This window comes from Martes martes (genome assembly GCF_963455335.1).
Source record: "Martes martes genome assembly, chromosome: 2".
Taxonomy (NCBI): Eukaryota; Metazoa; Chordata; class Mammalia; order Carnivora; family Mustelidae; genus Martes; species Martes martes.
In genome coordinates this window covers 144,162,504-144,187,713 of record NC_137889.1, presented here as the reverse complement: position 1 = coordinate 144,187,713, position 25,210 = coordinate 144,162,504, and the positions used below count along the sequence as shown (strand labels likewise).

General features: G+C 48.0%; 1 protein-coding gene across 1 annotated transcript in view; it reads right to left on the bottom strand.

The window, feature by feature from the left end:
• Nucleotides 1–660: 660 nt before the first annotated feature.
• EVC2 (EvC ciliary complex subunit 2) overlaps nucleotides 661–25,210 on the bottom strand; it is a 116,375-nt gene continuing 91,825 nt past the window's right edge. The window contains exons 17-22 of the mRNA XM_080796133.1: nucleotides 18,189–18,416; nucleotides 10,377–10,591; nucleotides 8,812–8,899; nucleotides 6,219–6,415; nucleotides 3,219–3,320; nucleotides 661–1,353 (exon numbers count right to left, since the gene is read on the bottom strand). Of these exons, the coding sequence (XP_080652259.1) occupies nucleotides 1,083–1,353; nucleotides 3,219–3,320; nucleotides 6,219–6,415; nucleotides 8,812–8,899; nucleotides 10,377–10,591; nucleotides 18,189–18,416 (1,101 nt within the window). The 3' untranslated portion in view covers nucleotides 661–1,082. The remainder of the gene's footprint in view (nucleotides 1,354–3,218; nucleotides 3,321–6,218; nucleotides 6,416–8,811; nucleotides 8,900–10,376; nucleotides 10,592–18,188; nucleotides 18,417–25,210) is intronic.

Here is a 25,210-nt window from a genome sequence, read left to right as displayed (position 1 = left end):
TAGAAAAGCTCATGCAATGACCCAGTCCAGCCCCAAGACATCATTGGCTCAGCCACTGCTATAAAAGTAGAAAGGGTCAGAGCAGATAAAAGTACTCTTTGAAACACAAGGACCTATGTGTGGTTTTTTGGCAAACGTGACCACTGATTGAGTTCAGGAGAAAGGGCGAGGGTTTGGGGCCATAAAGAGTATGAACCCTGGTGGTTCAGTCAGAAACTGACCAACAGACTCTCCTGTCTTTGGCTTAGGTCGTGATCCTGGGACCTTAGGATTGAGCCCCTTGTCAGGCTCCCTGCTCAGTGGGGCGTCTGCTTCTCCCTCTCCTCCTGCCACGCCCCCTGCTTGTGCTCTCAGTCTCTCTCTCAAATAAATCAATAAATATTTTTAAAAGAGCATGAACCCTGATTCTTCTACTTACTGGCTGTGTGATCTTATACATATCACCTCATCTTCTTAAGCCTTTGGATTTCTCATTTATGAAAGGGGGAAATAACTCTAACTTGAGCTGGAGAGCCTATGCCCCAGTGGCTGGCCCATTTCCTGGCCATTGGAATGATAGAGGGGAAGTCTCTGTTGAACACAACAATGTGGAGCCAAAACACAGAAGCAATTAAAAATAAAGGGTTCCTACATAAAGCAAAACCAAGTGCCACTGAGAAGAGCTTTTTGTAAAATGTATTTATTTTCAAAAGTTCCCTTGATAAAAATAGAATATGTAGCAAACATAAAATGCAGGAACAAAGAACCTCACTTGGACACACAGCCCATATGCAGCCAGACATTGTAGAGTGTGAACTGGGGGCCAGAGTCTCTCCCAGACCCTCAGAGAGATGAGTCTGAAGGCAACCAGTGTTCAAGGCAGCTCCTGGGTCTCAGCATGTCCCTCGTGATGCCGAGGAGAGCAAACCCTCTGGAAATTCATGAGACCAGATGAAAGTGAATCCTTGAATATCATGGGTGTTGGGGGTGTCTGCGTCTTCTGCATGTGTAACTTATATCCATGAGTTGTACACTACATACACACACACACACACCACAAAGAAAACTGTCTGTCTTCAGATTCCTTGGAGCTTTCCTTGGGACTAGTCCATGCTTAAGGCCCAAGTGGCCTTTTTGGCATTCAGAAAGTTCTTCTTCTTTCTCTTGGGAGGGACATGCAATGAGATCTCTGGCTCCTTTGGATTTCTGAATATAAAGAGCTTCTCGCCTGTGTTTAATAAATCAATGGTCTCTGCCCCTATAAGGGGGACGGCAGAGAGTTCTCCGATGGGCTCCAGGGACAGATGTGGCCAGCTTCCTTTTCCAGGGAATACAACCCTCTCTCTGAGTGGGGGACAAGTCTTCTTTAATATACTAAATAAAGAAGAGAAGACCAGATTTGACATATTTGGCAACTTACCCTCCTGAGTGTCCTGATGGAGTTCTCCAGGAGAGCCCACTTTGGGTCCTTAGGTCCTCAACCAGGTGTCATTTTAATGAAAGACACTGTGGTCATCAGGTCACCCCTGAAGTGAGCCGAAGCCTATGGCAGGTGGCGTTTATAGACAACTCTTACTGACTCATGACTGTTAACTTTGCAGAAGTTTTGTAAGCCTCTTGTCATCATGTTGTTAACTTGAAATCAGCTCTGGTTGGAGCAGGTACACCACAAACACCGGGAAATACTACAGACCAGAGCATTTGTGTCTGTTTCCCTCCCCACCAGCCAATGGTTCAATGTTTCCTAGGACATCATTGCCTGGGAGCCTCTTATCAAACAGGCTGATGAGACCTGATTCCAAAGAAAGAGTTAGAAGTCAGGCCAACTGCATTTGAAACAGAAGACTGACACTCTTTGGGGATGTCCCATAAAAGGATTGCTGGAATCCTGTCCATGAGTGGCCCAGCCCCTAAATCCTTGGTTGCTCTTGGTAATGGCCAGGACTACTTCTAAGAGGCCTACACCAGCTAAAAGCCACAGAGTTCTCTCAGTGTCCAAGCAGTACATGATGAGGCCATGTCACTGGGGTCACCTGCTAGATGTCATTGACAGGCTCGCTGGCCCTTCCAGGGCAGATGTGGACGTTGAGACTCTAAGGCCTCCTGCCCTTGCAGCTGGGATGAATGTAGGCAAGGAATCGACCCAGCTCAGTGTGACTCAGTCTCTATCTTCCTGCCATAGCTCCACGTGCCTCCCGGCGGGGCAAAGGCCCATGGAGGGTGCCAGTGGGGTGGGACATGTACTCCTCCTGCTCTGTACCCACTCCCCTCCCAGGCCTGAAGCCAGGGAGTGCCTTCGCTTCCCCATTCCAATCTGGAGGAGCTCACTTCTGCTCCTTCCTGGAGGACCTCACATTTATATAGCTCGAATTTAATTGCCTTGATTTGGGCTCCAAATCCTGATCTAATCTCCTTGGGACTAAATTCTGACATCCAGATGATTATGCCTCCAGGACCATTCCTGAAGCTTGGCCTCAGTTCCTTTACTGTAGCTGAGAAATGGTAGAAGGGGCAGGACTCGGGATACACGCTCCGCTTGGACACTGAGGGTTTCCAGAGCACTCGCTGGGTATGACCACTTTCTACCCTGTTATGAACAAACCTGACATCACTTTTCTAGTGGGAAACACTGGAAAACACTTGGTCAACTGTAGCAATCGAACACCGCCCCGCCCCTAACTTCCCTCTGACCTCCAGGTGTGCAGAAACCACAGCTAAAAGAGAAAGGTGCTCGATGGAGTGGAAAGATCACTGGCCTGCAAGTCTAGGGCAAGAATGGGGTTAGTTCGATGGTCCCAAACCCCATGGCTGCCGGCTTCCCAGCTGCAGGCTTCATGCCTCATCCTCTGACCTCCCTGAGCTCCAGGGTTACCATCCCCACTTTCTGGAAGTCCGGGAGGCTCAGTGTTGTAGGAGGCAAAGGGCTTTGTAAACTATAAACTCCAAACAGCAATGCAGATTTACTCTCCCTCTAATGATATCCCATTTGAAAACAGCCACTGTTGTAAAGTGCTAACAAATGATAAGAGGACATTCTCCCCCTGACAGCGAGAGGCTTATCTTCAGCTCCTAAACTAAGTCCACTGTGAGCAAAGATGGTGGTCTTTCGGGAAGGAATGTGGGTATGGCTGCAGTCACCCTCTCCCAGGTTCCTAGGCTGGCCCTTCATCTCCCGTCCCGCTCACAGGCAGCCGGGCTGACCTCCTGCCCGGCCCACCCGAGCAGGTGCCCAATGTTACCTTTCCTTCCTCTCTCGGGCCCAGAGCATCTTCTCCAGTCCTCTGCTTATCAGTTCTCCTCGCAGTCGGCTTTCCAGGGCTTGCCACCAGCCCTGGTGCTTCCTGGAGGCAAGAAGGGGGGGTCTTAATATTTCCTAGAATAGACTTTTCTTGAAAAGCATGATGGCACTCCATCCCTCAACCTGACCTTGGACTGATAGGAAGAACTCGTTTTCATGGTCTGTCTCTCCCTCCAGGCACACTGATCAAGCACCTTCTTTGGTCAAGATACAATCTCTGCCCCCAAGGGATTCCCGGTCTGGGGGTCAGAGCCAGGTAATGGGTGACATCAGTCAGATAGCAGAAAGCTGCTTAGAGGTGGGGACACTTGAGGTGAGCCCTGCATCCCCACAGAGGGAGGACACGTGTGGAGGAATGTGATCTATGTGTTAACTGACAGAGGGTCCACCACGCCCCTTACTCTCCCGCACACACTAGTGCCTATAAGGTGGGCACAGTAGGAGCTCAGGAGTATTTCATGAATATATTAAGAAAGTTGAAATAGCACAGAAGAAGCTTGGAAGGTGGGCTGGCCTGGGAACCCTAAGGCTATTCAGGAAGGACTGTGATTTTCACCATAGGGGAAGGGACACTGCAGTGTCGTGTAGGGAGCAGGAGGAAGTAGTTGTTCATGGGCCTTGGGCTCAGGTCCATTCAGTAAAGGACAGTGTGGAACCCAGAGTCCTGTCTGTGCTCTGCTCTGGCCAAGCTGGTGGAGACAGACCTCCTATGCTGAGTCAGGCTCACTCTCCCAGGAGCTGAACTCTTGGGCACAGAAGATGGTCCTCTGAGGGCAGCACCCCAGAGAGCATGTCTTTTGTACTCTCCTGGTCCTGCCCGTTCCAGGACCTGGACATCCAGCTCTCCCTGGGTTCTGACAGGTCCCTCACACACTCTTTTGTGCTGAGATTAGTCAGGCAGATTTTGTTGCTTGAAACCCTAGACCCCAAACTTGTGGCCAGGCACGAGGTGTTTGGGACAGAGGAGTGGTGACTGCATTGCCCTCAGAGACTGTGGCAAGTGGCTGAGGCACTCCAGAACTGATCCAGTCCAGTTGGCCATGAAGCAGGGTGAAGAAATGGCATGCACGTGCTCCATACTCATGGTGACAGCCACCCTGATTCCGTTGCCTTGTCCATTAGAGATCTCTGCTCACCAGCCTTCCAAACTGTACAAGCTGAAGGCACAGCCCAATAAACAAGGTCCTCATGGATGGCCACATTCCTGCTTCAGCATCACCTCCAATATCTGCGTGTCCCTACCTGCCTGTGCACCAAGAGAAACCAGTGGCATGCAGCTCTCTAGCCCTGCCACACCTAGCCCCCTAATGACGCCCCAAACCAGCCCTGACCACGTCCACACCCAGCCCTCTGATATCTGCCCAGCCCTGACCATGCCCATGCCAAGCCCTCTGACCACGCCCACACCCAGCCCTCTGATACCTGCCCAGCCCCGACTACGCCCTCGCCAAGCCCTCTGACCATACCCACACCCAGCCCTGACCACGCCCACACGCACCGGGCCCTCCAATAGCACCTACCCAGTCCTCACCACGCTTATACTCATCCCCTGACCACACTCACCCAAGCCTGCCCACACCCATGCTCAGCCCTCTGACTACACCCTGTGGACCCACAGCCGTTGTTCCCACAGTCCCACCCTGCCTCTCACCCAACCCTACTCTTCCCCCTTAGCAGTACTTCTTACCTTTTTGAGTCAGGGACCCTTTATGACCCTGATAAAAAGACACGGCCCCCTTTCTCAGGAAAATCATGTACATACACACCTGTGAGCATAGCCATGACACTTTGGCGGACTCGTGGGCCCTGGGGAGGAGGCCGGCTTCACCGCCGGGCGTTCAGCACTCTTTTCAGGTGTGGCTGTGGCTTTTCTTGCTACCTCGTCCCCCACAGACTCTACTCTCAAGTGGCCCTCTTGTGGTTCCCACACCCCCTCACTCCACACCCCTGCTTCCTGCTTTTCCTTATTAAGAGACTTTGATGACCAAATCCATGCCTGGAATCTGCTCTTAAAGCAAATTTTTGAGGCAGCATTATCCATGATTGAGGAAAAAAATGAATCCAAACCAAACGTCCAGTCAGAGGGTAACTTTTGCGTCCACTATGCTACACACCTCCGTGAAATATTACACAGCTGTTAACAAGAGGACTAGGAAGGGGTTTTGATAACTGTGAAAAGTATGAATTTTAAATTAATAAGATTACAGCAGAGAATATAGTCTAAACGGTGTGATAATTATGGCATAGAATGACATCTGCACATGACAAGAATCAGAAGGACAAAAGCAAACTCCCTGCGCTGTGAGGTTCTGTGGAGCAGGGTATATGCTGGGATTACTACACACACAGAGACACAGACACACCCGAACACACTGACAAAGCCCAGCAAGGAAACACATTCTGAACGAAGAACTGTAAGAAAATGCTCTCAGCCATTTTCTCCAGGTAGTGGAACCAGGACATCTCTTTTTCTTCTTTTTCCTTGTATGTATTTTTTACACTTCCTTTAACGTGTGTATGGCATTTACAGCAGGGGAAACGTTTCTTTTTTTTTTTTTTTAAATGTAGTCAAAGGTTTTTATTTTGATTTCTCTGTTTTCACGTAGCCAAACCTAACTTTATTTTTTTTTAAATTTGTTTATTTTTTGTCATTATGTTCAGTTAGCCAGCATCTAGTACGTCGAAAGATTTTCTGAAGATTCCACTTGAAAAATAAATCGGTGATGAAGATAAAAATCAGAACAAAATGCTCAGGCCTCCCATGATTTATCAAGGGTTCCTGGCCCCTGGTCTGGCTGTCTTTGCTCCTAGAGCAATGAAGTGCCGACCAGGAAGGTGTGCATGCCCAGGGCTGCAGGTGTCCCACTTCCTCCCTCTGCGCATTCCCTTCCTGGAATCACACTCAACTGGTTTCCAAGAGCAGCCGGGACGGCGCACTCACCTCCTTCTGCCCAGGTCAGCGGGCTCCCCACCACCATTGTTCTCCACCATGTGGTCCGGGTGCTTCTGGCTGCCCGGATCCAGCACGGCCAGGAGCTCGGACTGTGAGGCCGTGGGCAGAGCCACGCTCAGGAGCCGGCGCAGTGTGCCCCCAGGCACCATGGCCAGCCTGGACAGGTACGATGCCAGTCTCAGCTCCTAGAGGAGTTAACGGGAAGCTCATGAGCTCACTGCTCTGACCTTGATGAATACCACGCTTTAACAGAAGACAGTCTTAGGACATTTTCTCACATGGAAGTAAATATTTTAGCAGCTCGGTCTGGAAAACACATCCCCCAGTTCACAGAGCTGTCAAGTAAAACCTATGTGGTCAGCAACCCTGGCTCACTGTGATGCATCCAGAACCTTCGTCTGTGCTCCCGAATGCTCTCAACTCATGCACCAGGGCTGCACCTTGGGGTGAGGGTGAGGCTTGTCCTCTCCTGCCCTGTGCAACATGAGGCAATACAGCTGAGACTGAACAGTGCAGCTCAGCAAACATCTGGAATGTCCCCCAGACCAGCAGACGGTTGAGGACACTAGGCTACGGGACACACCTGGATGGATGCCGCGTGGAAAGAGCCTGTCCCCCCGGATCACATCCTATCAGAGTTCACGTGTTCTTCTTTCCTGAACTGATGAGATGCGGACACAAAGAGTGTCGTGGTTGCCGGGGGTCAAGGATGGGAGAGGAGTGGGTGTGCCTGTAAAGGGGTGGCCCAAGACAGGTCTTGGTGCAAATGGAACAGTCCGTATCTTGCCCGTGGTGCTGGTTATGTGAATCTACATGTGAAACTGACCCAGAACCATGCATGTGTTTTGTAACCAGTGTCATACACTGATACAGTGCTAGCCCTTTGTAAGAGGCAACCATGGGGGGAAACTGAGTGAAACACGGGGTGCCAGAACTCTCTATGCTAGTTTTGTAACTTCCTGGGAATCTAAAAGTGTTTCAAAATAAGATGTTAAAAGAGAGAGAGAATAGGTTCTACCATCTGGGGAGTCTGGGTTGGCCTCCAGCCCCACTGCACTGAAAGGACACTGTGTGTCCTGGGGCAACGCCTTTCTTTCTCTCTGTGCTCAGCTTCCTTATTTGTAAAGTGGGGTACGTATGCCACCTACAGCAGAGGCTTCCATGAGAACAGAATGAGCTGCCACGTGTTTGGAACGGTCCCGCGCTGGTGAGACACAGCAGGTCAGAACAACATACTTTCTTCTCTCGCAGTCTGGGGGATGAAAGTCTGAAGTCACGTCCACTGGGCTAAAGTCAGGGTATCATCAAGGCTAGTTTCCACTCAGGCTCTGGGGAAAATTGTCTTCCTGCCTATTCCAGCTTCTAGCAGCCATCTGCCTGCCTGGGCTCACGGCCCTTCCTACGTCTTCAAAGTGCGTCCCTCCAGCCTCTGCCTCCAGCACAGTCACATGGCCCTGCCTTCTTCCTCTGCCTGCTCCTGCCTCCCTCCACAGAAGGACCCTTTTCCTCCTTCCTGTGTGGATTTCTGTTGCTTGTGTGTTCTCGGCATGTTTCATCCTCGGCTTTGCTTTTAAGAAATGTGGCTTATTTTACGGAATTCAAGCAATGCAGAAAAGCACAAAGATGAATGTTAAAATAATTATTCCAAATGCCTTTATCCAGAAGTGATTATCGGTAATATTAGGCAAGCATCATTCCAACCATCTTTCTAGACATATATGTGGATGGATGGATGATGGATGGGCAGGTGGATGGATGGATAGGTGGGTGGATGGATGGACAGACAGACATAACTATAAAAATGAGATCGTAATGCACATCAAATACTATTCAGGTTATGTATTTATTTTGCTGATTGCCTGCTCTCCCCACTAGACTATCAGCTCCTGAGGGCACAGATTTATCTCATGTTTACTGCTGAAATCCAAGACAGCCAAGACAATCCTTGCTGCTTACTAGAAGCACAGTGAATATTTATTCATGAACAAAGCCTCTTCAGAGGATGTCAGGGTCTTTGAAGTCAAGGGCACTCCACCTTATCTACAAAGGGTCGGTCATTCTGGAGCCTGGAGGGGGTTAAGGGAGGAGTTCAGTGAGGGATGGGGTCCCAGCCTCTCCCACAGCACAGGGAAGCTCCCTGACTTGCTGGGCTAGTGCTGTTCATTTCTCAAGGGGCGCCCCCTTCCCATTTTATTTGTGCATCGATGAGGAAGTATCTTGCTTTAAAGGGAGGGAGCAGGAGCCTGAAATGGAATGGCTAGAGCATCTAAGAGAGTGAAACCTGGTTTCAGAGGCCAGCTTTGCTCCCGGTGGAGCCTCCCCTGTGCGTGTTAAACTCATGTCTAACAGAGAAGAGGAAGCATGTCTGGGTGCTGGGTGAGTCTCAGAAAAGAGGCTGACCAGGGCGGTCACAACTACTGTAGCTGCTGCTGCTGCTGGGCCTGACGGGAACATCCTCTGCCTGCCGGCCTCGTGCCGGACGCTTGTCCGCAATCTGCCCAGCAGCTCCCCGGGTCCCACTGTCACTGTGCCCGCACTGCAGGGGAGGACGTGGCCCACGACATGGCGAACGGGTCCTCACCTGGCTGTACAGGGTCGCAAAGGTGTCGAACTCCACATTCTCCAGCAAATCCTCAAGCACAACGCTGCGGTCTCGCTCCTCCCTCCAACTGGAGTGCACACAAAATCTACGTGAGTCCACTTTGGTTGTCACGTGATCCAGGAGAAGACCAACAAGTTATTTAAATAACACAAATCTCACCTACATTATCATTATTTTTTAAACCTATTGAAAGAGATGCCCAGTAGAGGCATATCTCGTCTTGTTCTATAACAGTTTGCAAATATCGTATTACGGGGGCCTGCCAGGACAGAGGGTTCCTTGAAGGGAGAAGTTTTGTGGGAGCTGTGGGGAGCATTTCTGTGGCTTAGCTGGGCCATCTGGGGTTCTACTTGGAAAACTCTCAGTATTTGTCATCATGCTCAAGAAGACCCAGATCTGGGGTCCTCGCCCACCATGTGCCCCCTGTGGAAGCAGATCCAGAACCATGAACCCAGCCTGGTCCTGGCTCTGGCCACACAGGCTGGTGGCACCTCTCCACGGGGGTGGGGGGGTCCCCCCAGACCTTCTGACTTCCACGGGGTCTGCCTACCCCATCCCTCAGGTGAGAGATGTGGTGACATGATAGGCCCACCCCATGCTCTTGTTGGCTGACACAACTCCAAACTCATGTCAAAAGCTCTCCTCATGAGCAATTTCCTCCACAAGGCAGGAGGCATGTGAGGGTATCATATGCCCAAAAGTCCTGGTGTAATTAAACCAGGTCTGCATCTCCAGGCCCTTTGCCCTCCGATCATACAGATACAGCCTCTCATACCATTAGTTCATTTTGATGTTGTGTTTCCAGGAAATCATAATCAAATACGTTAAAAATAACCCATAAACTCACCACCCACAAGTCACATCCATTACAACTGGGTCTCTTTGCTGCTAATTAGTTTGTGTATGTGTGTTTTCAAAAACGGAATCACACGGCCTCTCTTGTTTGCACCCTGTCCTTTCCATGTCAACGTTCTATTGACCATGGAAAACCACGAAGCTATAAAAAGTATGTTTTCCAAGAGTGCTTAAAGCCGTGGGCAAAGGCTGACCGTCTGTCAATTAGGAAGAATGCAAAGAACAGCCCTGACAAAAGACGGGGGCTCAGTCTGCTTCATCATTTTACAAAAGCAGGGTCTGAACTGTTCTGGTCACGGTGAGATCTGAGTTCAAGTCTGTATTCACTGCCCGCACAGATGTTTGCATAAAGTGCCAGGATTCTGTACAATGTCGCCATCAGGGACAGTAGGACGGAGGGCACAGGGACCTTCCCTGAACTATCTTCGTCCCTTCTTGGGAGTCTACAACTATTTAAAAATAAAAAGCTTAAAAAATGTGTTCAGTGAAAACCTCAATGAGCTCACAAAGAAAATAAACCAAAGTATAGTCAGATGCCAGGGAAGAAGTGCATGCCTAAGACAGTGGCGGGGGTCTGAGCACTGGGAGATGCCTTGGACAGGGGTGTGGCAGCCAGGGGTGCATCCAGTTGAGCGGAGAAGTCAGGGAACCCCAGGCCTGCAGGGGCCACCACTAGGCACTGGGCTCACCTCTGCTGCTGGCGCTCCAGTAACTTCCGGGCCTGGCTCAGGGCCTGCTGCAGGACAGCAGAGACCTGCCTTCCGGAATCCGTGTCTTCAGGCACACCCAGAAGCCCGGGCCCATCCCCAGCCCACTGCTGTCGACTTGCCAGGGCCCGCTGGAGCTGGGCTGCCTCCTGCTGTGCCAGCTTGTCTTCCAGCTTCCTCTCCAGCTCCTGGAGCTCCTGTGCACAGAGGGGCAGGGGTCCGTAGATTAAACCAGACCTCTTGGGCCTGGCACGATCTGCTCTTGCCTGCCTCCCCCATCTAGCTGTGCCCAGTAGTGTAAGGAGGTCATGCCGTGACCTCTCATGCCTCCTTGCCTTCGCGCATGCAGCTCCCACCACCTGTAGGGCCCTCCTCTGGTTGTCTGGCTACTCCTGAGTCTCCTTCTGAACCCCAGCTCATGAATTTCCTCAGGGAAGAGCTCCTCAGGTCCTGGGATGGGGCAGACCCCATATCCAAAGGCACCCACTTGCCCTCCCCTGTATGTGCCCATCAAAGACTGAATGTCTGCAGCCCTTCCCAATTCCTATGTTGAGGCCATCACCCCAGGATGGGATTTGGGAGTGGCGCTTTGGGGAGGCAACTGAGTTTAGATGAGGTCATGAAGGTGGGGTCCCATGAAGGGTTTAGCGTCCTTATAAGACGTGGAAGGAGAGACCCAGGCCCCCACTCTCTGCCAGGTTAGGACTCAACAAGAAAGTGGCCGTCTGCAAGCCAGGAAGAAAGCTCTCAGCAACAGCTGACCGCTGATGCCTTGATCTTGGACTTCCAGCCTCCAAAACAGGGAGAGACCCATCTGTTGCTTCAGCTCCCAGGCTATGGTGTTTTGTTCCAGAAGCGCAAGCAGACTCAGATGCTGCCCCATCTTTGTAGCTGCCTGATGCCCTGTCCCTTTCTGCTAGAGTGTGAGCTCCAGGGAGCAGGGCTGCCTCTCCAGCCCACTGTCTGCAGTGCTCAGCACCATGCCCGGTAGCTGGCGCACTTTGCTGATCTATGTAAGGCACCAGCACACATTCATCCATCTGGGGGGAAGCCTGTGGTAGGGCACAACCAGCATGGTTGACGCTGACGGGACCCCACAGCATGCTGGGCACTGTTCTAAATGCTTACATATATCAATTTCATTGAGTCCTTGTAACAACCCCAAGGAATACACAGTCTGTTTTCCCCCATTTCAGAGGAGGAGATTAAGGCAAAAGCTGTCTTATGCAGCTTTTAGGGGGCAAAGCCAGAATCTGAGGCCAGGCCAGTTCATGCCAGGTTCTATGTCCTTAGCCATCATACTGTTCTGCCTCTCATTGGCCGAGCAGAAGGAATCTGCCTTCTTGGGCCACCAGAGTCAGATAATATGGCTACAAAAGGCTGTCCACAGTCTGCTTGGGTAGGTAAGGGGAGGGGGAGGCTGGAAGGTCCCAAGCCTCATAAAATGCAGACATGTCGAACCTGTTAGTCACCAGATAGTCCAGGGCTCTAAGTGGGGTCAGGGATAGAGCTGGGGTTTACCCATAAGAGGCTTCAGATGGGCTCCAGAGCGGATGGTAGTCCATCGTCTTCCCAAATAAGTGCAGAAAAGTCTGCCTTTCTGCCGAGGAGCCAAAGCTTACATCAAACTGTCAAAAGGGCCTCAAAGCCCCCCCTGCCCCACAGCTCAGAAACACTGCTCAAGAACCAAAGGTGAAGAAAAGGAGACCAGAGATGGAAATTGGGGCCATCGTGTGCTGAGCATCTGGGTTTTGCCCACAGGGCCATGGAAGACTTTGAACGCTTCTGAGCAGAGCCTCTAACATGCTGACATTTCTAATTACGGCCATCTGTCTCGTGGCAGCATCCCACATGCAAACATGACCAAACACAGAACTTTCAACAGTGCTAATGAGTTTCTGACAGCGTGTTCTGCCAGCACATCCAGAGCCCAGTGTGGACCCGACTCACTGAAGTCACACTTTCGCTGGCCAGCCCCGGCCACTGCGCAGAGAAGGCAGACTTGAACCCACAGCTGCCAGTGTCTCCAAAACATGAGTAGAGCACAGAGAGCATCACACGTGTTTTCCAAGACCAGGTGAGTTCTGGCTGGGAACAGAAAATGAGGCAGGAATGTGTCCCGCAGGTTGTGGCTGCTGATGACATGTTGTCCCAGAGGCCAGCCTCTCCCCCAAACTCCTTCTGCACCCTCGGCATCCACCTGCTGCTTTGCACAAGTGGAATCCAAGACCTGATTCTGGAACTCTTCTCACTTGAGTTTTACTGTTGAGGGCAGGGAGCCCAGCACCGCAGCTGGCCTGTCCACCCCTCTCCCCAGCAGGGAGCCCAGGGCCTGGCTCGCACAAGGAAGAACAGTCATGATCAGCATCATCATCTTGATTATTTATAGTAATAATGTCGGTTAGCAGGTACTACTAGACTCAATCCAGCACAAGCTAGAAATGTGTTATTATCCCATTCTATAGGTACGGTGGCTGAGGCACAGAGAGTATCGGTCAAAGTTCTGAAGCCCCAGAGCTGCACGAGAGCCTCAGTAAGGACTGATTTCAGTTTCTCTGGCTCCTGGCCCCATCCCTCAGCTCTGCTCTCTCTGGTAAGCACTCCGTAGGTATCAGTTGAATGAATGGTTAGAAGGATAGATGATAAGGTGATAGACAGACTGACAGAGTTCCAGAACTTTTATTGGGCACAAGGGATCGCGGTGAATGAGACACAGCCCCTGGACTCTGGGAACTTACAGCCTGGTGTGGACGACAGCCTCAGAGTTATAGTGACAGTAACAGCCATCAAGGGCTATCGCAGAGATTTGGGAGGGAGGGTGTGTAAGCACAAAGCTGAAAGAGACCAACTCTGCCCGAGGGAACATGGGTGGCTTCACAGAAGAGGCAACATTTGGCTTGTCTTAGATTATGGATATGAGCTCGCAAAGGGGTGAAGCAGAAGTGAGGCAGGTAATTCAGAGGAATGGAGGCCTGAACGTCATGCAGGGGTGCAGGAGCAGCGAGAAGGTCCGGGGGTTGAAATGCGGGGTGCCTCCAAGAGCAGTGAAGGACAGGGTTTTAAATCCAGAGCTGGGGGTGGGGCTGCCAATGATTGTTTCGGTTTTTCAGAGAGACACCTTGGGCTGCAGCGTAGAGGGAGGGAGGCAGAAACTGATGTGAGGACAGGAGCCAGGCTTTGTGGGAGAAGGTGCCAGCCTTGCTTTCCAGGGACAGGAGCTTGGTGCAATGCCGTGATCTTCCTGAGCCTCCCTCCATCATCTGTAGAATGGGTATCAAAGTATCATGGGCTTGACAGAAGGTTCAAACACTTCCCACGATGCTTTGGACTTAATGAGAGTTAGATTAATGGGAGCAACTTACTACTAGTGTTATTTTTTCTTTTTCACATCTAGATTTGTCCCAGCAGCGAAGCTGGGCCAGCAGCAGAATCCACAGACTAGGTGACAAGCAACAAGTGGGCAATAAGCCAGAGGAAGAACAGAAGAAGACACTGGGTTCAGGCATGGAACGGGGTGGGGGGCGGGGGGTGGGCCAGGACAACTGAAGCTGTAGGACAGATGCAGTGGGTACGGTCGGTCTGGGGTCCCCTTATCTCCTACAAGAAAGTGCGTCCTCTGCAGATTTGCCCATCATGTTGCTCGGTCCTGTGATTTAGTTACGTCTTGCCCATGTTGTCATTTCACAAGAGGAATCTAACTCTTTCATCCAAGGAGGCGTGCTCGGTATGGTTCTTTTACCAGTCATTTCTTCCAAAGCATTTCATTTCATGTTTTTTTAATTCCCCTGAATGTTTGACTTAAAAGACCGTTCGCAGTGGGAAAGCTGCTTTCGCAGAATGATCAAACGGTGGAATGAAAGTCTAGTATCTGGAGCAAAACAACAGGCTGGTCTTCCCTCCAAATGCAAACCAAGGAAATGCTGGCTGGCTTTCCACCAACTCAATACTACAACACGTGACCTATGAGCAGTCACTTCCAGTTCAGGGCACATAACTCTTCCAAACCCAGAGAATAAGGAAGCTTTGATGTTACTCCAAAAGGCGGTGAGATAAAACTACAAATGTAAGCAACGTTCTGTCCAGTGATGACAGAAATCAGGGGGGTCTCAAGAAAAAAGAGCCAGGAGGTGTCTCAGGGCTGAGCTGAGGGGTTGCCCAGGGCCCTCGAGGGGTAGCACGTGAACTGTGAGCTGGATGTCACAGGCTCTGCCCCTCTTTGATACATGACCTTGACCTGCTCCTCGCGTCCTTTACCTGTAATTTGGGGCCGACCCACCCCCGTGCCCACCACCTCTCACTCACACTTGCTATAGACTTTGGGTTTCCTCCTGTCATTAATTTGCTGAGAAGTTTTCATCTTGGGTGGGTATAGAATTCGATAAAATACTTGATCAGTTTATACAGAAATGATTATATGAGGTTTTTTTTTCTTTTCTTTTCTCCTTTAATCTGTTAACCTGGCAAACTTTGCAAATGGATATTTTGAAGTTAAACCAACCTTACATTCCTGGGAAAACCTCATCCTGGCCATGCTGTACTAATTATTTTATGGACGGCTGGATTCTATTAGTAATATTTTGTTTACGAATTTGACCTCTATGCTCACAAGTACAGGTGAACTGTAATTGTTTTTTCTCATAACGACACACATCTGGTTTTGGTCACAGTGATATTTTTCTAACATCAGGAATAATGTGTAAATGAGGTTGCAAAAGTCTGTTAGAATTCACCTATAAAACTATCAGGGTGCATGCTTTTTTGTGTGTGTCAGAAGATTTCTTGACTACTGAATCAGTTTCTCTCATGGTAATAAGACTATACACAGACTGTTTTTCTACTTGAGACATTTTTGACAAATTTTCCAGAAAATTTTCCATTTCCTTTCAGTTTTCAAATTCATCCACATGAAATTGTTCCTTGTTTTATTTTCCAAAACTCTACTGCATGTATAGTTACATTGCTTTTTATTATTTACTGGTCTCTTATCTCTTTTTTATATGGTCACTCGTGTCAGAACTTTGTGTATTTTATTAGACTTTTTTTCAGCAAATTCAACTTTTCACTTTACTAATCCTTTCTATCATGGTTTTGTTTGGTTGGTATCTGGTAGTCTTTTTCTTATTTTATTTATGTGATCTTCCTTCCTTCTTTCTACAGATTCATTCGTCATTGTTCCCCTCTAGCTTTTTATATGATCTTAATCATAAGCCTTTCTTCTCTAATATAAGTTTAGGGCATTAATTTCCCTTAGGGCTAAAAAACTACTTTAGCCAAATCCCAAACATTTTAATATGTTGTATTTACATTATTTTTCTATTCTACTTTTAAGCAAATTTCCATTATCATTTCTTGGACCAACAAATTATTCAAGAGTAAGTTTTAAAACTTTCAAAGTATGGACTTTGAGAACCAATCTTTTCTTAAATGGATTCAAGGTTAATCTTTTTCAAAAAGATGGTCAAGTAATACTGTATACCTTAACTGTTTGTAGTTGTCCCAATGTGCGCTCAAAAGGAACATGTATTTGTTAATTGTTATCTGTAAGATTCTGTGGGTAGACATTAAATACAGGTTGATTAATGGGTTAATCAGTTCATCAGTATCTTTAAATGTGTCTCATTTGATCAACCACAGGAAGAGGGGTGTGCTGAAATCCCCCACTACTGTGACAGATTTATCTTCTCCCTACTGTTCTGTCAAGTTTTCTTTCATTATTTTGGGTATTTTATTACATACATGCAAATTTAGAATCGCTCTGCTCTCTGCATGAATGAAAATTTTAAAGTCATTTCGGTATTACTTTTAATTTTAAAAATAATTTCATAAATCATTATTTTATAGTCTATTCTGATGATCTGAGCATCTAACATCTTTAGGGACTTTAATCTGTTGGGTTTTTTCATTTGTTTGTTTCTCCTATATATACAACATCTTGTTTTGCTCATGTGTTTGGGGACTTCTGATTTTAATTGAGACTTCCTATTTCACTGAAGGTCATCTGTGAAAATCCTGGGTTGCCCAGATTGAGACTGTTTTTCTCTGGGAGGATCTGCTTTTGCTTTGGTCGTGCACTGCAGTAGTCAGCCATCCTAGAACCATTTTAATTTGATTCATCGCCTTGGGAGATTTCCTGACTGGAGAGCTAAAGTACTTTGGGATTCCTTCCTCACACCAGCAGAAGCCTTTGACTACAAATTCATGGGGAAGGGATGCCTGGGTGGCTGAGTTGGTTAAGCGTCTGCCTTCAGCTCAGGTCATGATCCAGGGTCCTGGGATCGAGTCCCGCATCAGGCTCCCTGCTCAGTGGAGAGCTTGCTTCTCCCTCTCCCTCTGCCTGCTGCTCCCCCTGCCTGTGCTCTCTCTCTGACAAATAAAGAAGTAAAATCTTAAAAAAAAAAAAATTCACAGGGGAGACTCCCCTCTCCACTCCCCCCAGCCCTCTGGAGCAGGGCCAGAAAAGGACAGATTTCCTTTTCCAAGGTGACTCCTTTGACAGCAGGTGGCTTTCTCCTCTCACCCCCTCACTGGGTGTTCTACTTCCTCAGGACACCCCAGGCCATATCTCCTCTTTCCCCAAAGGAACTCCAAATCCCTGGGTTGCAGATTTCAGTCTTTACCCCAAGATCTGAGTCTTTGGATTTGCTTTTCCCGGGATATCCTTGGCCTTTGGGAATTTCCATTCTCCTGTGAACTCACAAAACATTAAGATGTAGGTTTATTATTATTTTTCCAGCATCTGAATGTTTTGAGCAGGAATGCCAACGTTTCCACTTCTTTCTATCCTTAAGGAACATCTGACCTAATGCGGGGTGCATAATGTTTATGGGAAAAACACTTCAGGACTCTTCATGACTATCAAAAAGGAAAGATGGGAACCCCCACTGGCAAGATCAATGGGGAGAGGCCACGAGCGTGACCTTGTGGGCTGAAGTCAGAAGCAGACTGCATTCTGCCCCTGGCATTTATCAGCCTCGTGGACGTCACAAAGAACCTGACCTGTCACCTGCCTGGATCTCAATTTCTCTCCCCGAGAAATGAACATCTGAGCAGTACCCACGTCACAACCCAGCTCTATAATTAACTAATATAATGAGTGACAGAGAGCATAAAAGTAGAGCAGCATAAGATTGCCACTTATAATCAGTCACGGTTAAAGGGTCATTTTGAGACATGTGATTAAGAATGATTAATGCTTACACGAGAGTGTGTCCGATCACAGCCTGTTCGTGCTTGCCTGCATGCACCTGGCACCCAGTAAGCATGGGTTCCTTTCCTCTCTAGAGGAATTATAATAACATACGGAGTTCTACAATCAACTCATTGAGGACCTAAGGTTAGTCCTCAAAGAGTTGGTACCATCGCTTTTGTTTTAGGACTAGGGCTCTCACACCTTGACAAAAAATGCAGCGTGTAGGAAGAGTGGTAATAAAGGTAATTATAAAGATAAACAGCAATCCAGTATTTCACAGTGTCTAAGGCACCATTAACAGAAAGCCATGCTGTTTTTATAGTTCTAAGAAGGACTGTCCTGGGGTTGTTGATTTAAGATGCGCCCCAGTCTCGGCAATGTTCAAAATGTTAAAATTCAAAAGGTTTCCTTCTTGGGGGCAATGAAATCCAGCAGGCTTGAGCTGGAAGTCACCTCACTCAGTCCTCCCTGCAACCCTGCAGTTTAGACAGAGCAGGACAGGTCCCACCTGACACTGGAGAGCGCACCAGGATGAACCCAGGAACCCAGAGATGCGGCGCAGGCTCTATTCCTCTTCCTTCCCCAGCGCCGAGCCCCGCACTCACCGGGCTATGGGACCCCAGGATCTGCTCACAGGCCAACTTCGTCAGGGTCTCCGACTCGCTCAGCTCCTCCAGGAGCAGGTCCTGGATGCTCAGGAGGGCGGTGTACGCCCACAGGGTGGTGGCCATCCTGGCCGCCTTCTGGAACTGCAGGGAGACAAGGGACTCGGCAAAGTGGGCCTCCTGGGCCTCCAGCTGCTGCACACGCTCCCGGAGCAGTTCTCCACGGACCTGGGGAGGGCAAGCCGGAAGCCAGGCGGGTAAGTGGGGGCGGGCTGTGGGGAGAGGTCTCGAGGCAACAGCCCCCTGCTAGACTGTGCTCCGGTAGTCATTCACTCAGGACTCGGGAAGGCCTCCACTACTCGCAGCCCTAGGAACTGCAGGGTGTCAGTTAGGACCACAGGACTTCTCTGCTTACAAACCCTCTCCGGGGCTTCTGGAGTCTGGCATTCATGCCACCTTTCTTACTCTGGAAGGTACAGGGAACTGTGTGGCTCGCTACCCAGTGGGAAATCTGTCAAGGTTCCCCACCCAGATGATGAAAGTTCAACCTTTCTAACACGGACTCCCATCCCAGCTGAGGCGTGCCTTGAAAGTCTGGTCTGTTCCTCTGTCACCCCCACGTGTGCCCCTGGGAGTCTGCCCTTCCAGGCCATTCTGGGCCGGCTGACTCACCACGCTTGTGGGCCTACTGTCAGGGCTCCCCACTGTGGTTGAAATGCCATGCATTCCTGTCTTCCTGAGGATCTCCTATCTGTCCGTCGGGTCCCTGGTTCCAGCCACTCTCTTTGACAAGTCCTGACTGGGCACGTGTTTGTCACTCTCTTCTCCATCTTCCCTTCCTTTTGGGCTCTTCTCCTGGGCCAGCCTTCACCACGATATTGACCCCGCCAGGCCATGAGCCTCTCTGGGGAAGGGCCCTGCACTTGAGGGGCTCCATGAATTCCAGAGGAGGGAATCCTTCCAATCCTCTCAGTCACACAGCCAAGCCGCTCATTCTGTCATCTGTGTGTTTGCTCTGTGAGCACCCCCTCTCATACTTTCTCCAGAAAACTTGCCACATGAACAATAGGGTCTAATCCTTCTCAGATGCCACTGCCTGAGCCCCTAAAGGCAGGTCCCTATAGCTGTGGACCCCCTCCCCCTACAAGGAGCTCAATAAACCACCAGCCAAAGAGCAGCTTGCTCAAATACATATCTTGGGGAAGCCTTTTACTTAATCTTTGGAAGCGTGTGGAACTTCAATCACAAAACCAAAGGCAAAAACAACCCAAGTGTCCATCGAGAGGAATGAACAGACACAGTGTGGTCTCTCTGGACAGTGGAATATTACACAGCCTTCAACAGGGAAGGTTCTGACATGGGCTACCACACAGACGGACCTTGAGGACACAATGCTCTCTGTGAAAGAAGCCGGTCACAGAAGGACAGACACTGCAGGATTCCCCTTATGTGAGGTACCTAGTGTGGTCAGATGCCCACAAACTAGACGGGGGGTCTGGGGGAGAGGGTCGGGGGACACAGACATAGGGAGTGAGTGTTTCATGAGGACAGAGCTTTGGTTTGGGAAGATGAAAGTTTTGGAGATGGGGTGGGAGTGGCTGCCCCACAGAATGAATGTGCTTCATGCCACTGTACCGTACAGGCAAAAGCAGTGAAGACGGTCAACGTCACATATATATATTACCCCCATAAAAAATATTTGAAAAAGTTTGTGGAATTTTGTTTTCTGCCATGTAACCTATTTTTATTTATTTTTAAGATTTTATTTATTTATTTGAGACAGAGAGAGAGGGTGCATGAGGAAGGGCAGAGGGAGAAGCAGACTCCCTGCTGGTTGGGGATCCCGATGTGCGACTTGATCCTGGAACACTGAGATTAAGACCTGAGCCCAAGGCAGACGTTGAACCAACGGAGCCATCCAGGCGTCCCATGTGGCCCGTTTTTAATCCTCTGTTGATCGTCAGAGGTTCGGAAGTGGCTGACATACAGAAGAATATTTACAGGAAGTGGAGGCTGCAGAGGACGAAGACCCTGTGCGTCCCAAAGAGGCATGGCCTTCCTCTGTCCATCTGTTGTGACCCTCAGAGGAATGCAAGTCCCAGTTTGAAAAGCTCAGATTTTTTCAGGAAAAACTCCAATGGGGAGAAGAGGGAAGATGGGCTCCAAAGAAACACACAGATGGCTTGTTGACTGGTGGTGGGGAGGGGGACCTACAAGCACTTTCACAAACACATAGAGTCTACAAAGACACAAGGCAGGGGCACCTGTGTATTTGGTTCACGGAAAAAACCACAAAGACCAGGGACCAGAGGCAGCAACGCCGAGAGCTTTGGCAGAAGAGCCCAGTTGCTCTGGGAGATGGAGGCTCCTTTCCCTGCTTGAATGGGAACAAGAAGGCTTATTCTTGAAAGGATGCTATTAGACCCCAATCTTTCCCTGGCTTGGAGAACCAGGTGACAGCCCCCTGCCCACCGATGGGTTTCCATAATAACTGCGGATCACACCTGAGTCTCCCGGGTCGGCCTTGCAGAAGGGCGGGCAGCCATCCTCAGACTGAGGCGTTCACACCCCTCCCGTGGTGGCCCCATGTCCTTCCAAGACTGGGCGAAGCCTCGTGACAGTGGGACCCCAAGAGCATGTCTGATGGCTCCCTCATGGGGACATAAGCCTCTAAAGGGCTTCCCGGATCTTAGCAGTCTTTCTGCAAACACCCTTTGCCCACAGCTGCTTTCTCACCCCAAGGTTACAAAGAAAGTATATTTATGCTTCATTCATCAGTCCAAGAAATAATTCATGAGCACCATATATGTATAATTTATAGGAAGGTATGATGCACCGAGGGGATGGGGTGGGGGTAGAGAAGAGGCAAAGATGCATGAGACATGGATCTGACCCTGAAGGAGCTCATCACTGAGGACGGAAGCGGGCTCTGACTGTCACATGCTAGCTCGTGACCTTGGGCAAGTTCACTGAGCTGCCTATATTTTCTCATCTGTAAAATGGGAATAATAACACCTCCTAACACACAGGATTTTACAAAAAGCTTTACTGAGGTACAATTGTCATACAAAACCTGCACATATTTGAAGGCTATCGCCTGGTAAGTTGTGACATCTTTGCAGACCCTAAGGCCATGGGAAAGGTGATGGCAAACCCAGGGGAAGTCCTTCAAGAGGAAAAACAGAAATGACAGGCAGGTGGCCAAGAAAGGGATGAACGGTCCTCTTATCACGCCATGAGCTCAGATTTCCAAGTCACCTCCATGGGGTCTCCATCCTCCCCACCGCTGGGTGGGTGGTGGCCCAGATGTCCTGTAAAGTGAGTCCCCTACAGGGGTGCGGGACAGAGCAAGGTGGCCACGAGGGGATCTCGAGATTCATTTCCACAAGTTCATACCAGAAACATGGGGACAAGCGGAAAGCCTTTCCTATGTACTGTAAGAATCATATGGACAGTAAAATTACGATAAGAAAATTCTCCAAAATCCTTTCTTCCTCTTCTTTGGAAAGTTTAATTTTTTAATTCCGGCACAGTAAGAACATGCCTCTAGCGAGGGCTTCCATCCTTGTCTAAAAAGAGCCCCGGGAAGGGGTACAGATTTGCATTTCTGTGACAGACTTCGTTACACATTCTACAGTAATAAAAATTCATTTTCAAAATAATGTGCTACTAAATACTCTTTTTCTTTTTAAATGGGAAGTTCCAACTGCTGCCTTACTCATCTCTCTGACTTGCCTCCCGGTGCATTTCAAAGGAGTAGTTTCTTCTAGGTCTGGTGATGTGTTTTGAATGCAAATTAAAATCAACCCTGTCAGCCAGCAGAAAATTACTGGCACTGAAGGAGTTCAAGACACCACAGCCTCCCTGCCCAGGTTTGGGAACAAACGGAAGCACAGGTGAGCCAGGCAGAGGCCAAACGCCAGCTTTAACGGTGATGAGATCTACACTGGAAAAGGCAGCCCCCGCGGGGTTGAGCATGTCCAGATGAACACACACACACCCGACCCCCCGCCACTGAGTGCGGCCCAAGGTGGACAGAGAATGGGGGCCTCCTGCAGGCTGCCTGGCTTTGGAGGAGAGCTGAGGGAGCACACTGAACACGCCCAGTGCCCTCTTTAATCCCACCAGGCAGATAACGCCCACCTTGGAGAAAAGGGAGCAAGGCATGGAGTGCGGTCAGGAGGTCGCTAGCCAAGTCACACGTGGAGAGCGAGTGCACACATCAAGAATCTCACGTCCAAAGGCTGAAGGGGGGTCTGATGAAATGCTCTTTATCTAGGAGCGTGCCCGTTTATCCTAATGGCTGGTTCTGGGACACCCAGATCAGTTTCACCCATGCTTTGCAGGATGGGTTCAAAATTGAAGACTCTCCTCCATCTTGCATCAGGAAGGGTGTAGACTCAGTAAAGGGGTGTTAATATTTACTAAATAAAATGCCACACTACTAAATAAACATTAGTACTGCTTACATTTAGAGAAGGAAAATTGATTTCTATGATGGGAAAGGCACTACCACCCACCCCATCAGCTAGATAATCACAGTGCCAAAATCTCAAACAAATCAAGAGTACTGCCTTAAACTTGTCAGTATAGTTTTGTTTGGTTGGTTTATGGTTGATTTGCTATCTCTTACTTATAAACTTACCATTTAACTAGCTATGTGACCTCAACAGGTTGCTTAACCTCTCTGAGTCTCAATTTTGTCTGTGAAAAAGAGATAATAAAAGGACAGGGGATAATGCCCATTATACTTTCTGATACCTAATGAGCCCCTAATAAATGGTAACTGCTATATATTATGCCATTATTATTATTTTTATTATCATTATTATAATTAGTTAAATTGAGTCCCTTAGGTTGCAGGGGATTTTCTTTCCTCCTTTAAAGAAGTTTCTCCATTTTTAATTACAAAATCACATGCACGGGACGCCTGGGTGTCTCAGTAGGGTTAAGAGTCCAACTCTTGATTTCAGCCCAGGTCATGATCTCAGGGTCCTGGGATGGAGACCCGTGTTGCACTCTGCACTAAGTGGGGAGTCTTCTTCTCCCTCTGTATCCCCCTACCCCAGCTCTCACACTCTGTCTCTGAAAATAAATACATGCACAGTGTAGAAAACTATTAACAACAGAGCTTCCTGGCAGAAGATGGTAGATTTGTAACATGCATCTACTGTTTTCTTCAAGGTAGAATGGAAAGGTGGGAAAAAATGAGAGAAGAGACAGTAGCTACAAAATTTTGAAAGCTGGAAAGGGGATGACCAAGTAGTGAAGGACTCAATTGATCCCCCAAAACTGAATTCTAAGCCAGAAAGGAGGTTGGCAAAGAAGTAACATAATTTGTACTGTAGGATCCCACTAAGTATCACAGAACTCAGGCACCATTGGAAGTTGGGGGTAAAAGCTGAAGCTAAACAAGAGGAGAGGTGGAGCCTCCAGAACTCTCATCACCCAAACTCTACCCTGTGAAAACTGAAGATTTAATCTCCAGAAGAGTCTCTGAACTTGGAGAAACCAGGCTCCATACAGAAAGCAGAGGACTCAATTGAAACTTGACATCCAGACTACTAAAATCTCAGTTATCTTCCTGTTTGGTTCTTCAAATGTGGGCAGCCAGGCCTTTACCGTGTAGGTAGGAGAATGGTCTTCTCTGGAGACTCCGACCAGCCTTAGAGAAAGATCCTAACACTGGGGTTCCCCCAAGTAAATGGTCTAGCCCAGTCACACCAGGGTGAAGGTCACAGTCCACAGGCCCTGCTTATAGGATCAGAGCTTCCAAGGAGCTTTTGAGTATTTCACTCTTAAATATGAACAGGATGATCACACCTGGGGAAAGCCTCTAATGGATACAGAGGTAACAGTAAATATGCAGAAGTTAAAATTAAAAAAAACAAACAAACAATGTTCTCAGGATACAAAAAGTTGTAGTAGCCTTAAAAATTAAAAGAATATCATTTCCTTAAGAAGGGAGCATTCAGAGAGGAAAAGAAGCTCTTCTTAAATTAGTAAATAAAACATAAATGAAAAATCAATTAAAGGTTTGTAAGATACAACTTAGGATATTCCCCAGAAAGTAAAACAAAACAAAACAAAAAACAGAAGGAAAATAATGAGGAAAAAAAGAAAAAAAAATGAAAACTAACAGATAAGATATCCAATATCTGATTAATTAGTGATCTAGAAAAAGAGATTAGAGAAAAGAAGAGTTCATAATCAATGTAACTCAAGAAAATTTTCCAAAATTCCAAAATTGATAAAACTGCCTATCAACAATAGGAGCAGAATGAAAACATTTTCAGTCTTACAAAATTTCAAAATATTAAATCTCCAACATGCCCTTTCTTAAGGAAATAACATAAGATGTGTTTCATTAAAACAAGGAACAAATCAAGAAAGAGAAGGATGAAGGAATTTCATAGCATAACCCCAAGATGGCAGCTGCATATAAGATATAAAGTACAACGTCCCAACTGGGGCACAGTAGATGTACAGAGAGAGACATCCTAAAGATGATGAAATTAATAGAAGGCATGACTTGTGTGGTGGTCCTGAGAGGATATTTGATCAACTCTCAAAACATGTATTGAATTAGTGATAAGTACATAGAAAAGTGACCAAAAAAGGAACCAAAAGACAGCATTAACTCCAGGAAAAACGAAAAGTTATACAGAAAAGAAAAATGAATCTCAGTTTTATATGGCTAATATGTAAATAACATCTAAATAGAAATCACAGATATACATTTTATATACTGAGGAAAACAGAAAAGGCTCATGTGTGTTGCAGGTTGAAAGAAGAAAGACAGCTGAATCTTATTTCCATAAAGAAACGAGACTAGATAATACCCAAAGTAAAGACATCAAGAAATAGCAATACAAGCATGTTATTTGGAAATATGGAGGTAAGTGCCAAAAGATCTAGCTAAAAAATTAGAAATCATTACCTCTGAGGATTTGAAAATGTGTATATATATATATATATGTTTTTTTATAGGGAGTTGTTCTTTTTTTAGCACAAACCTTGTA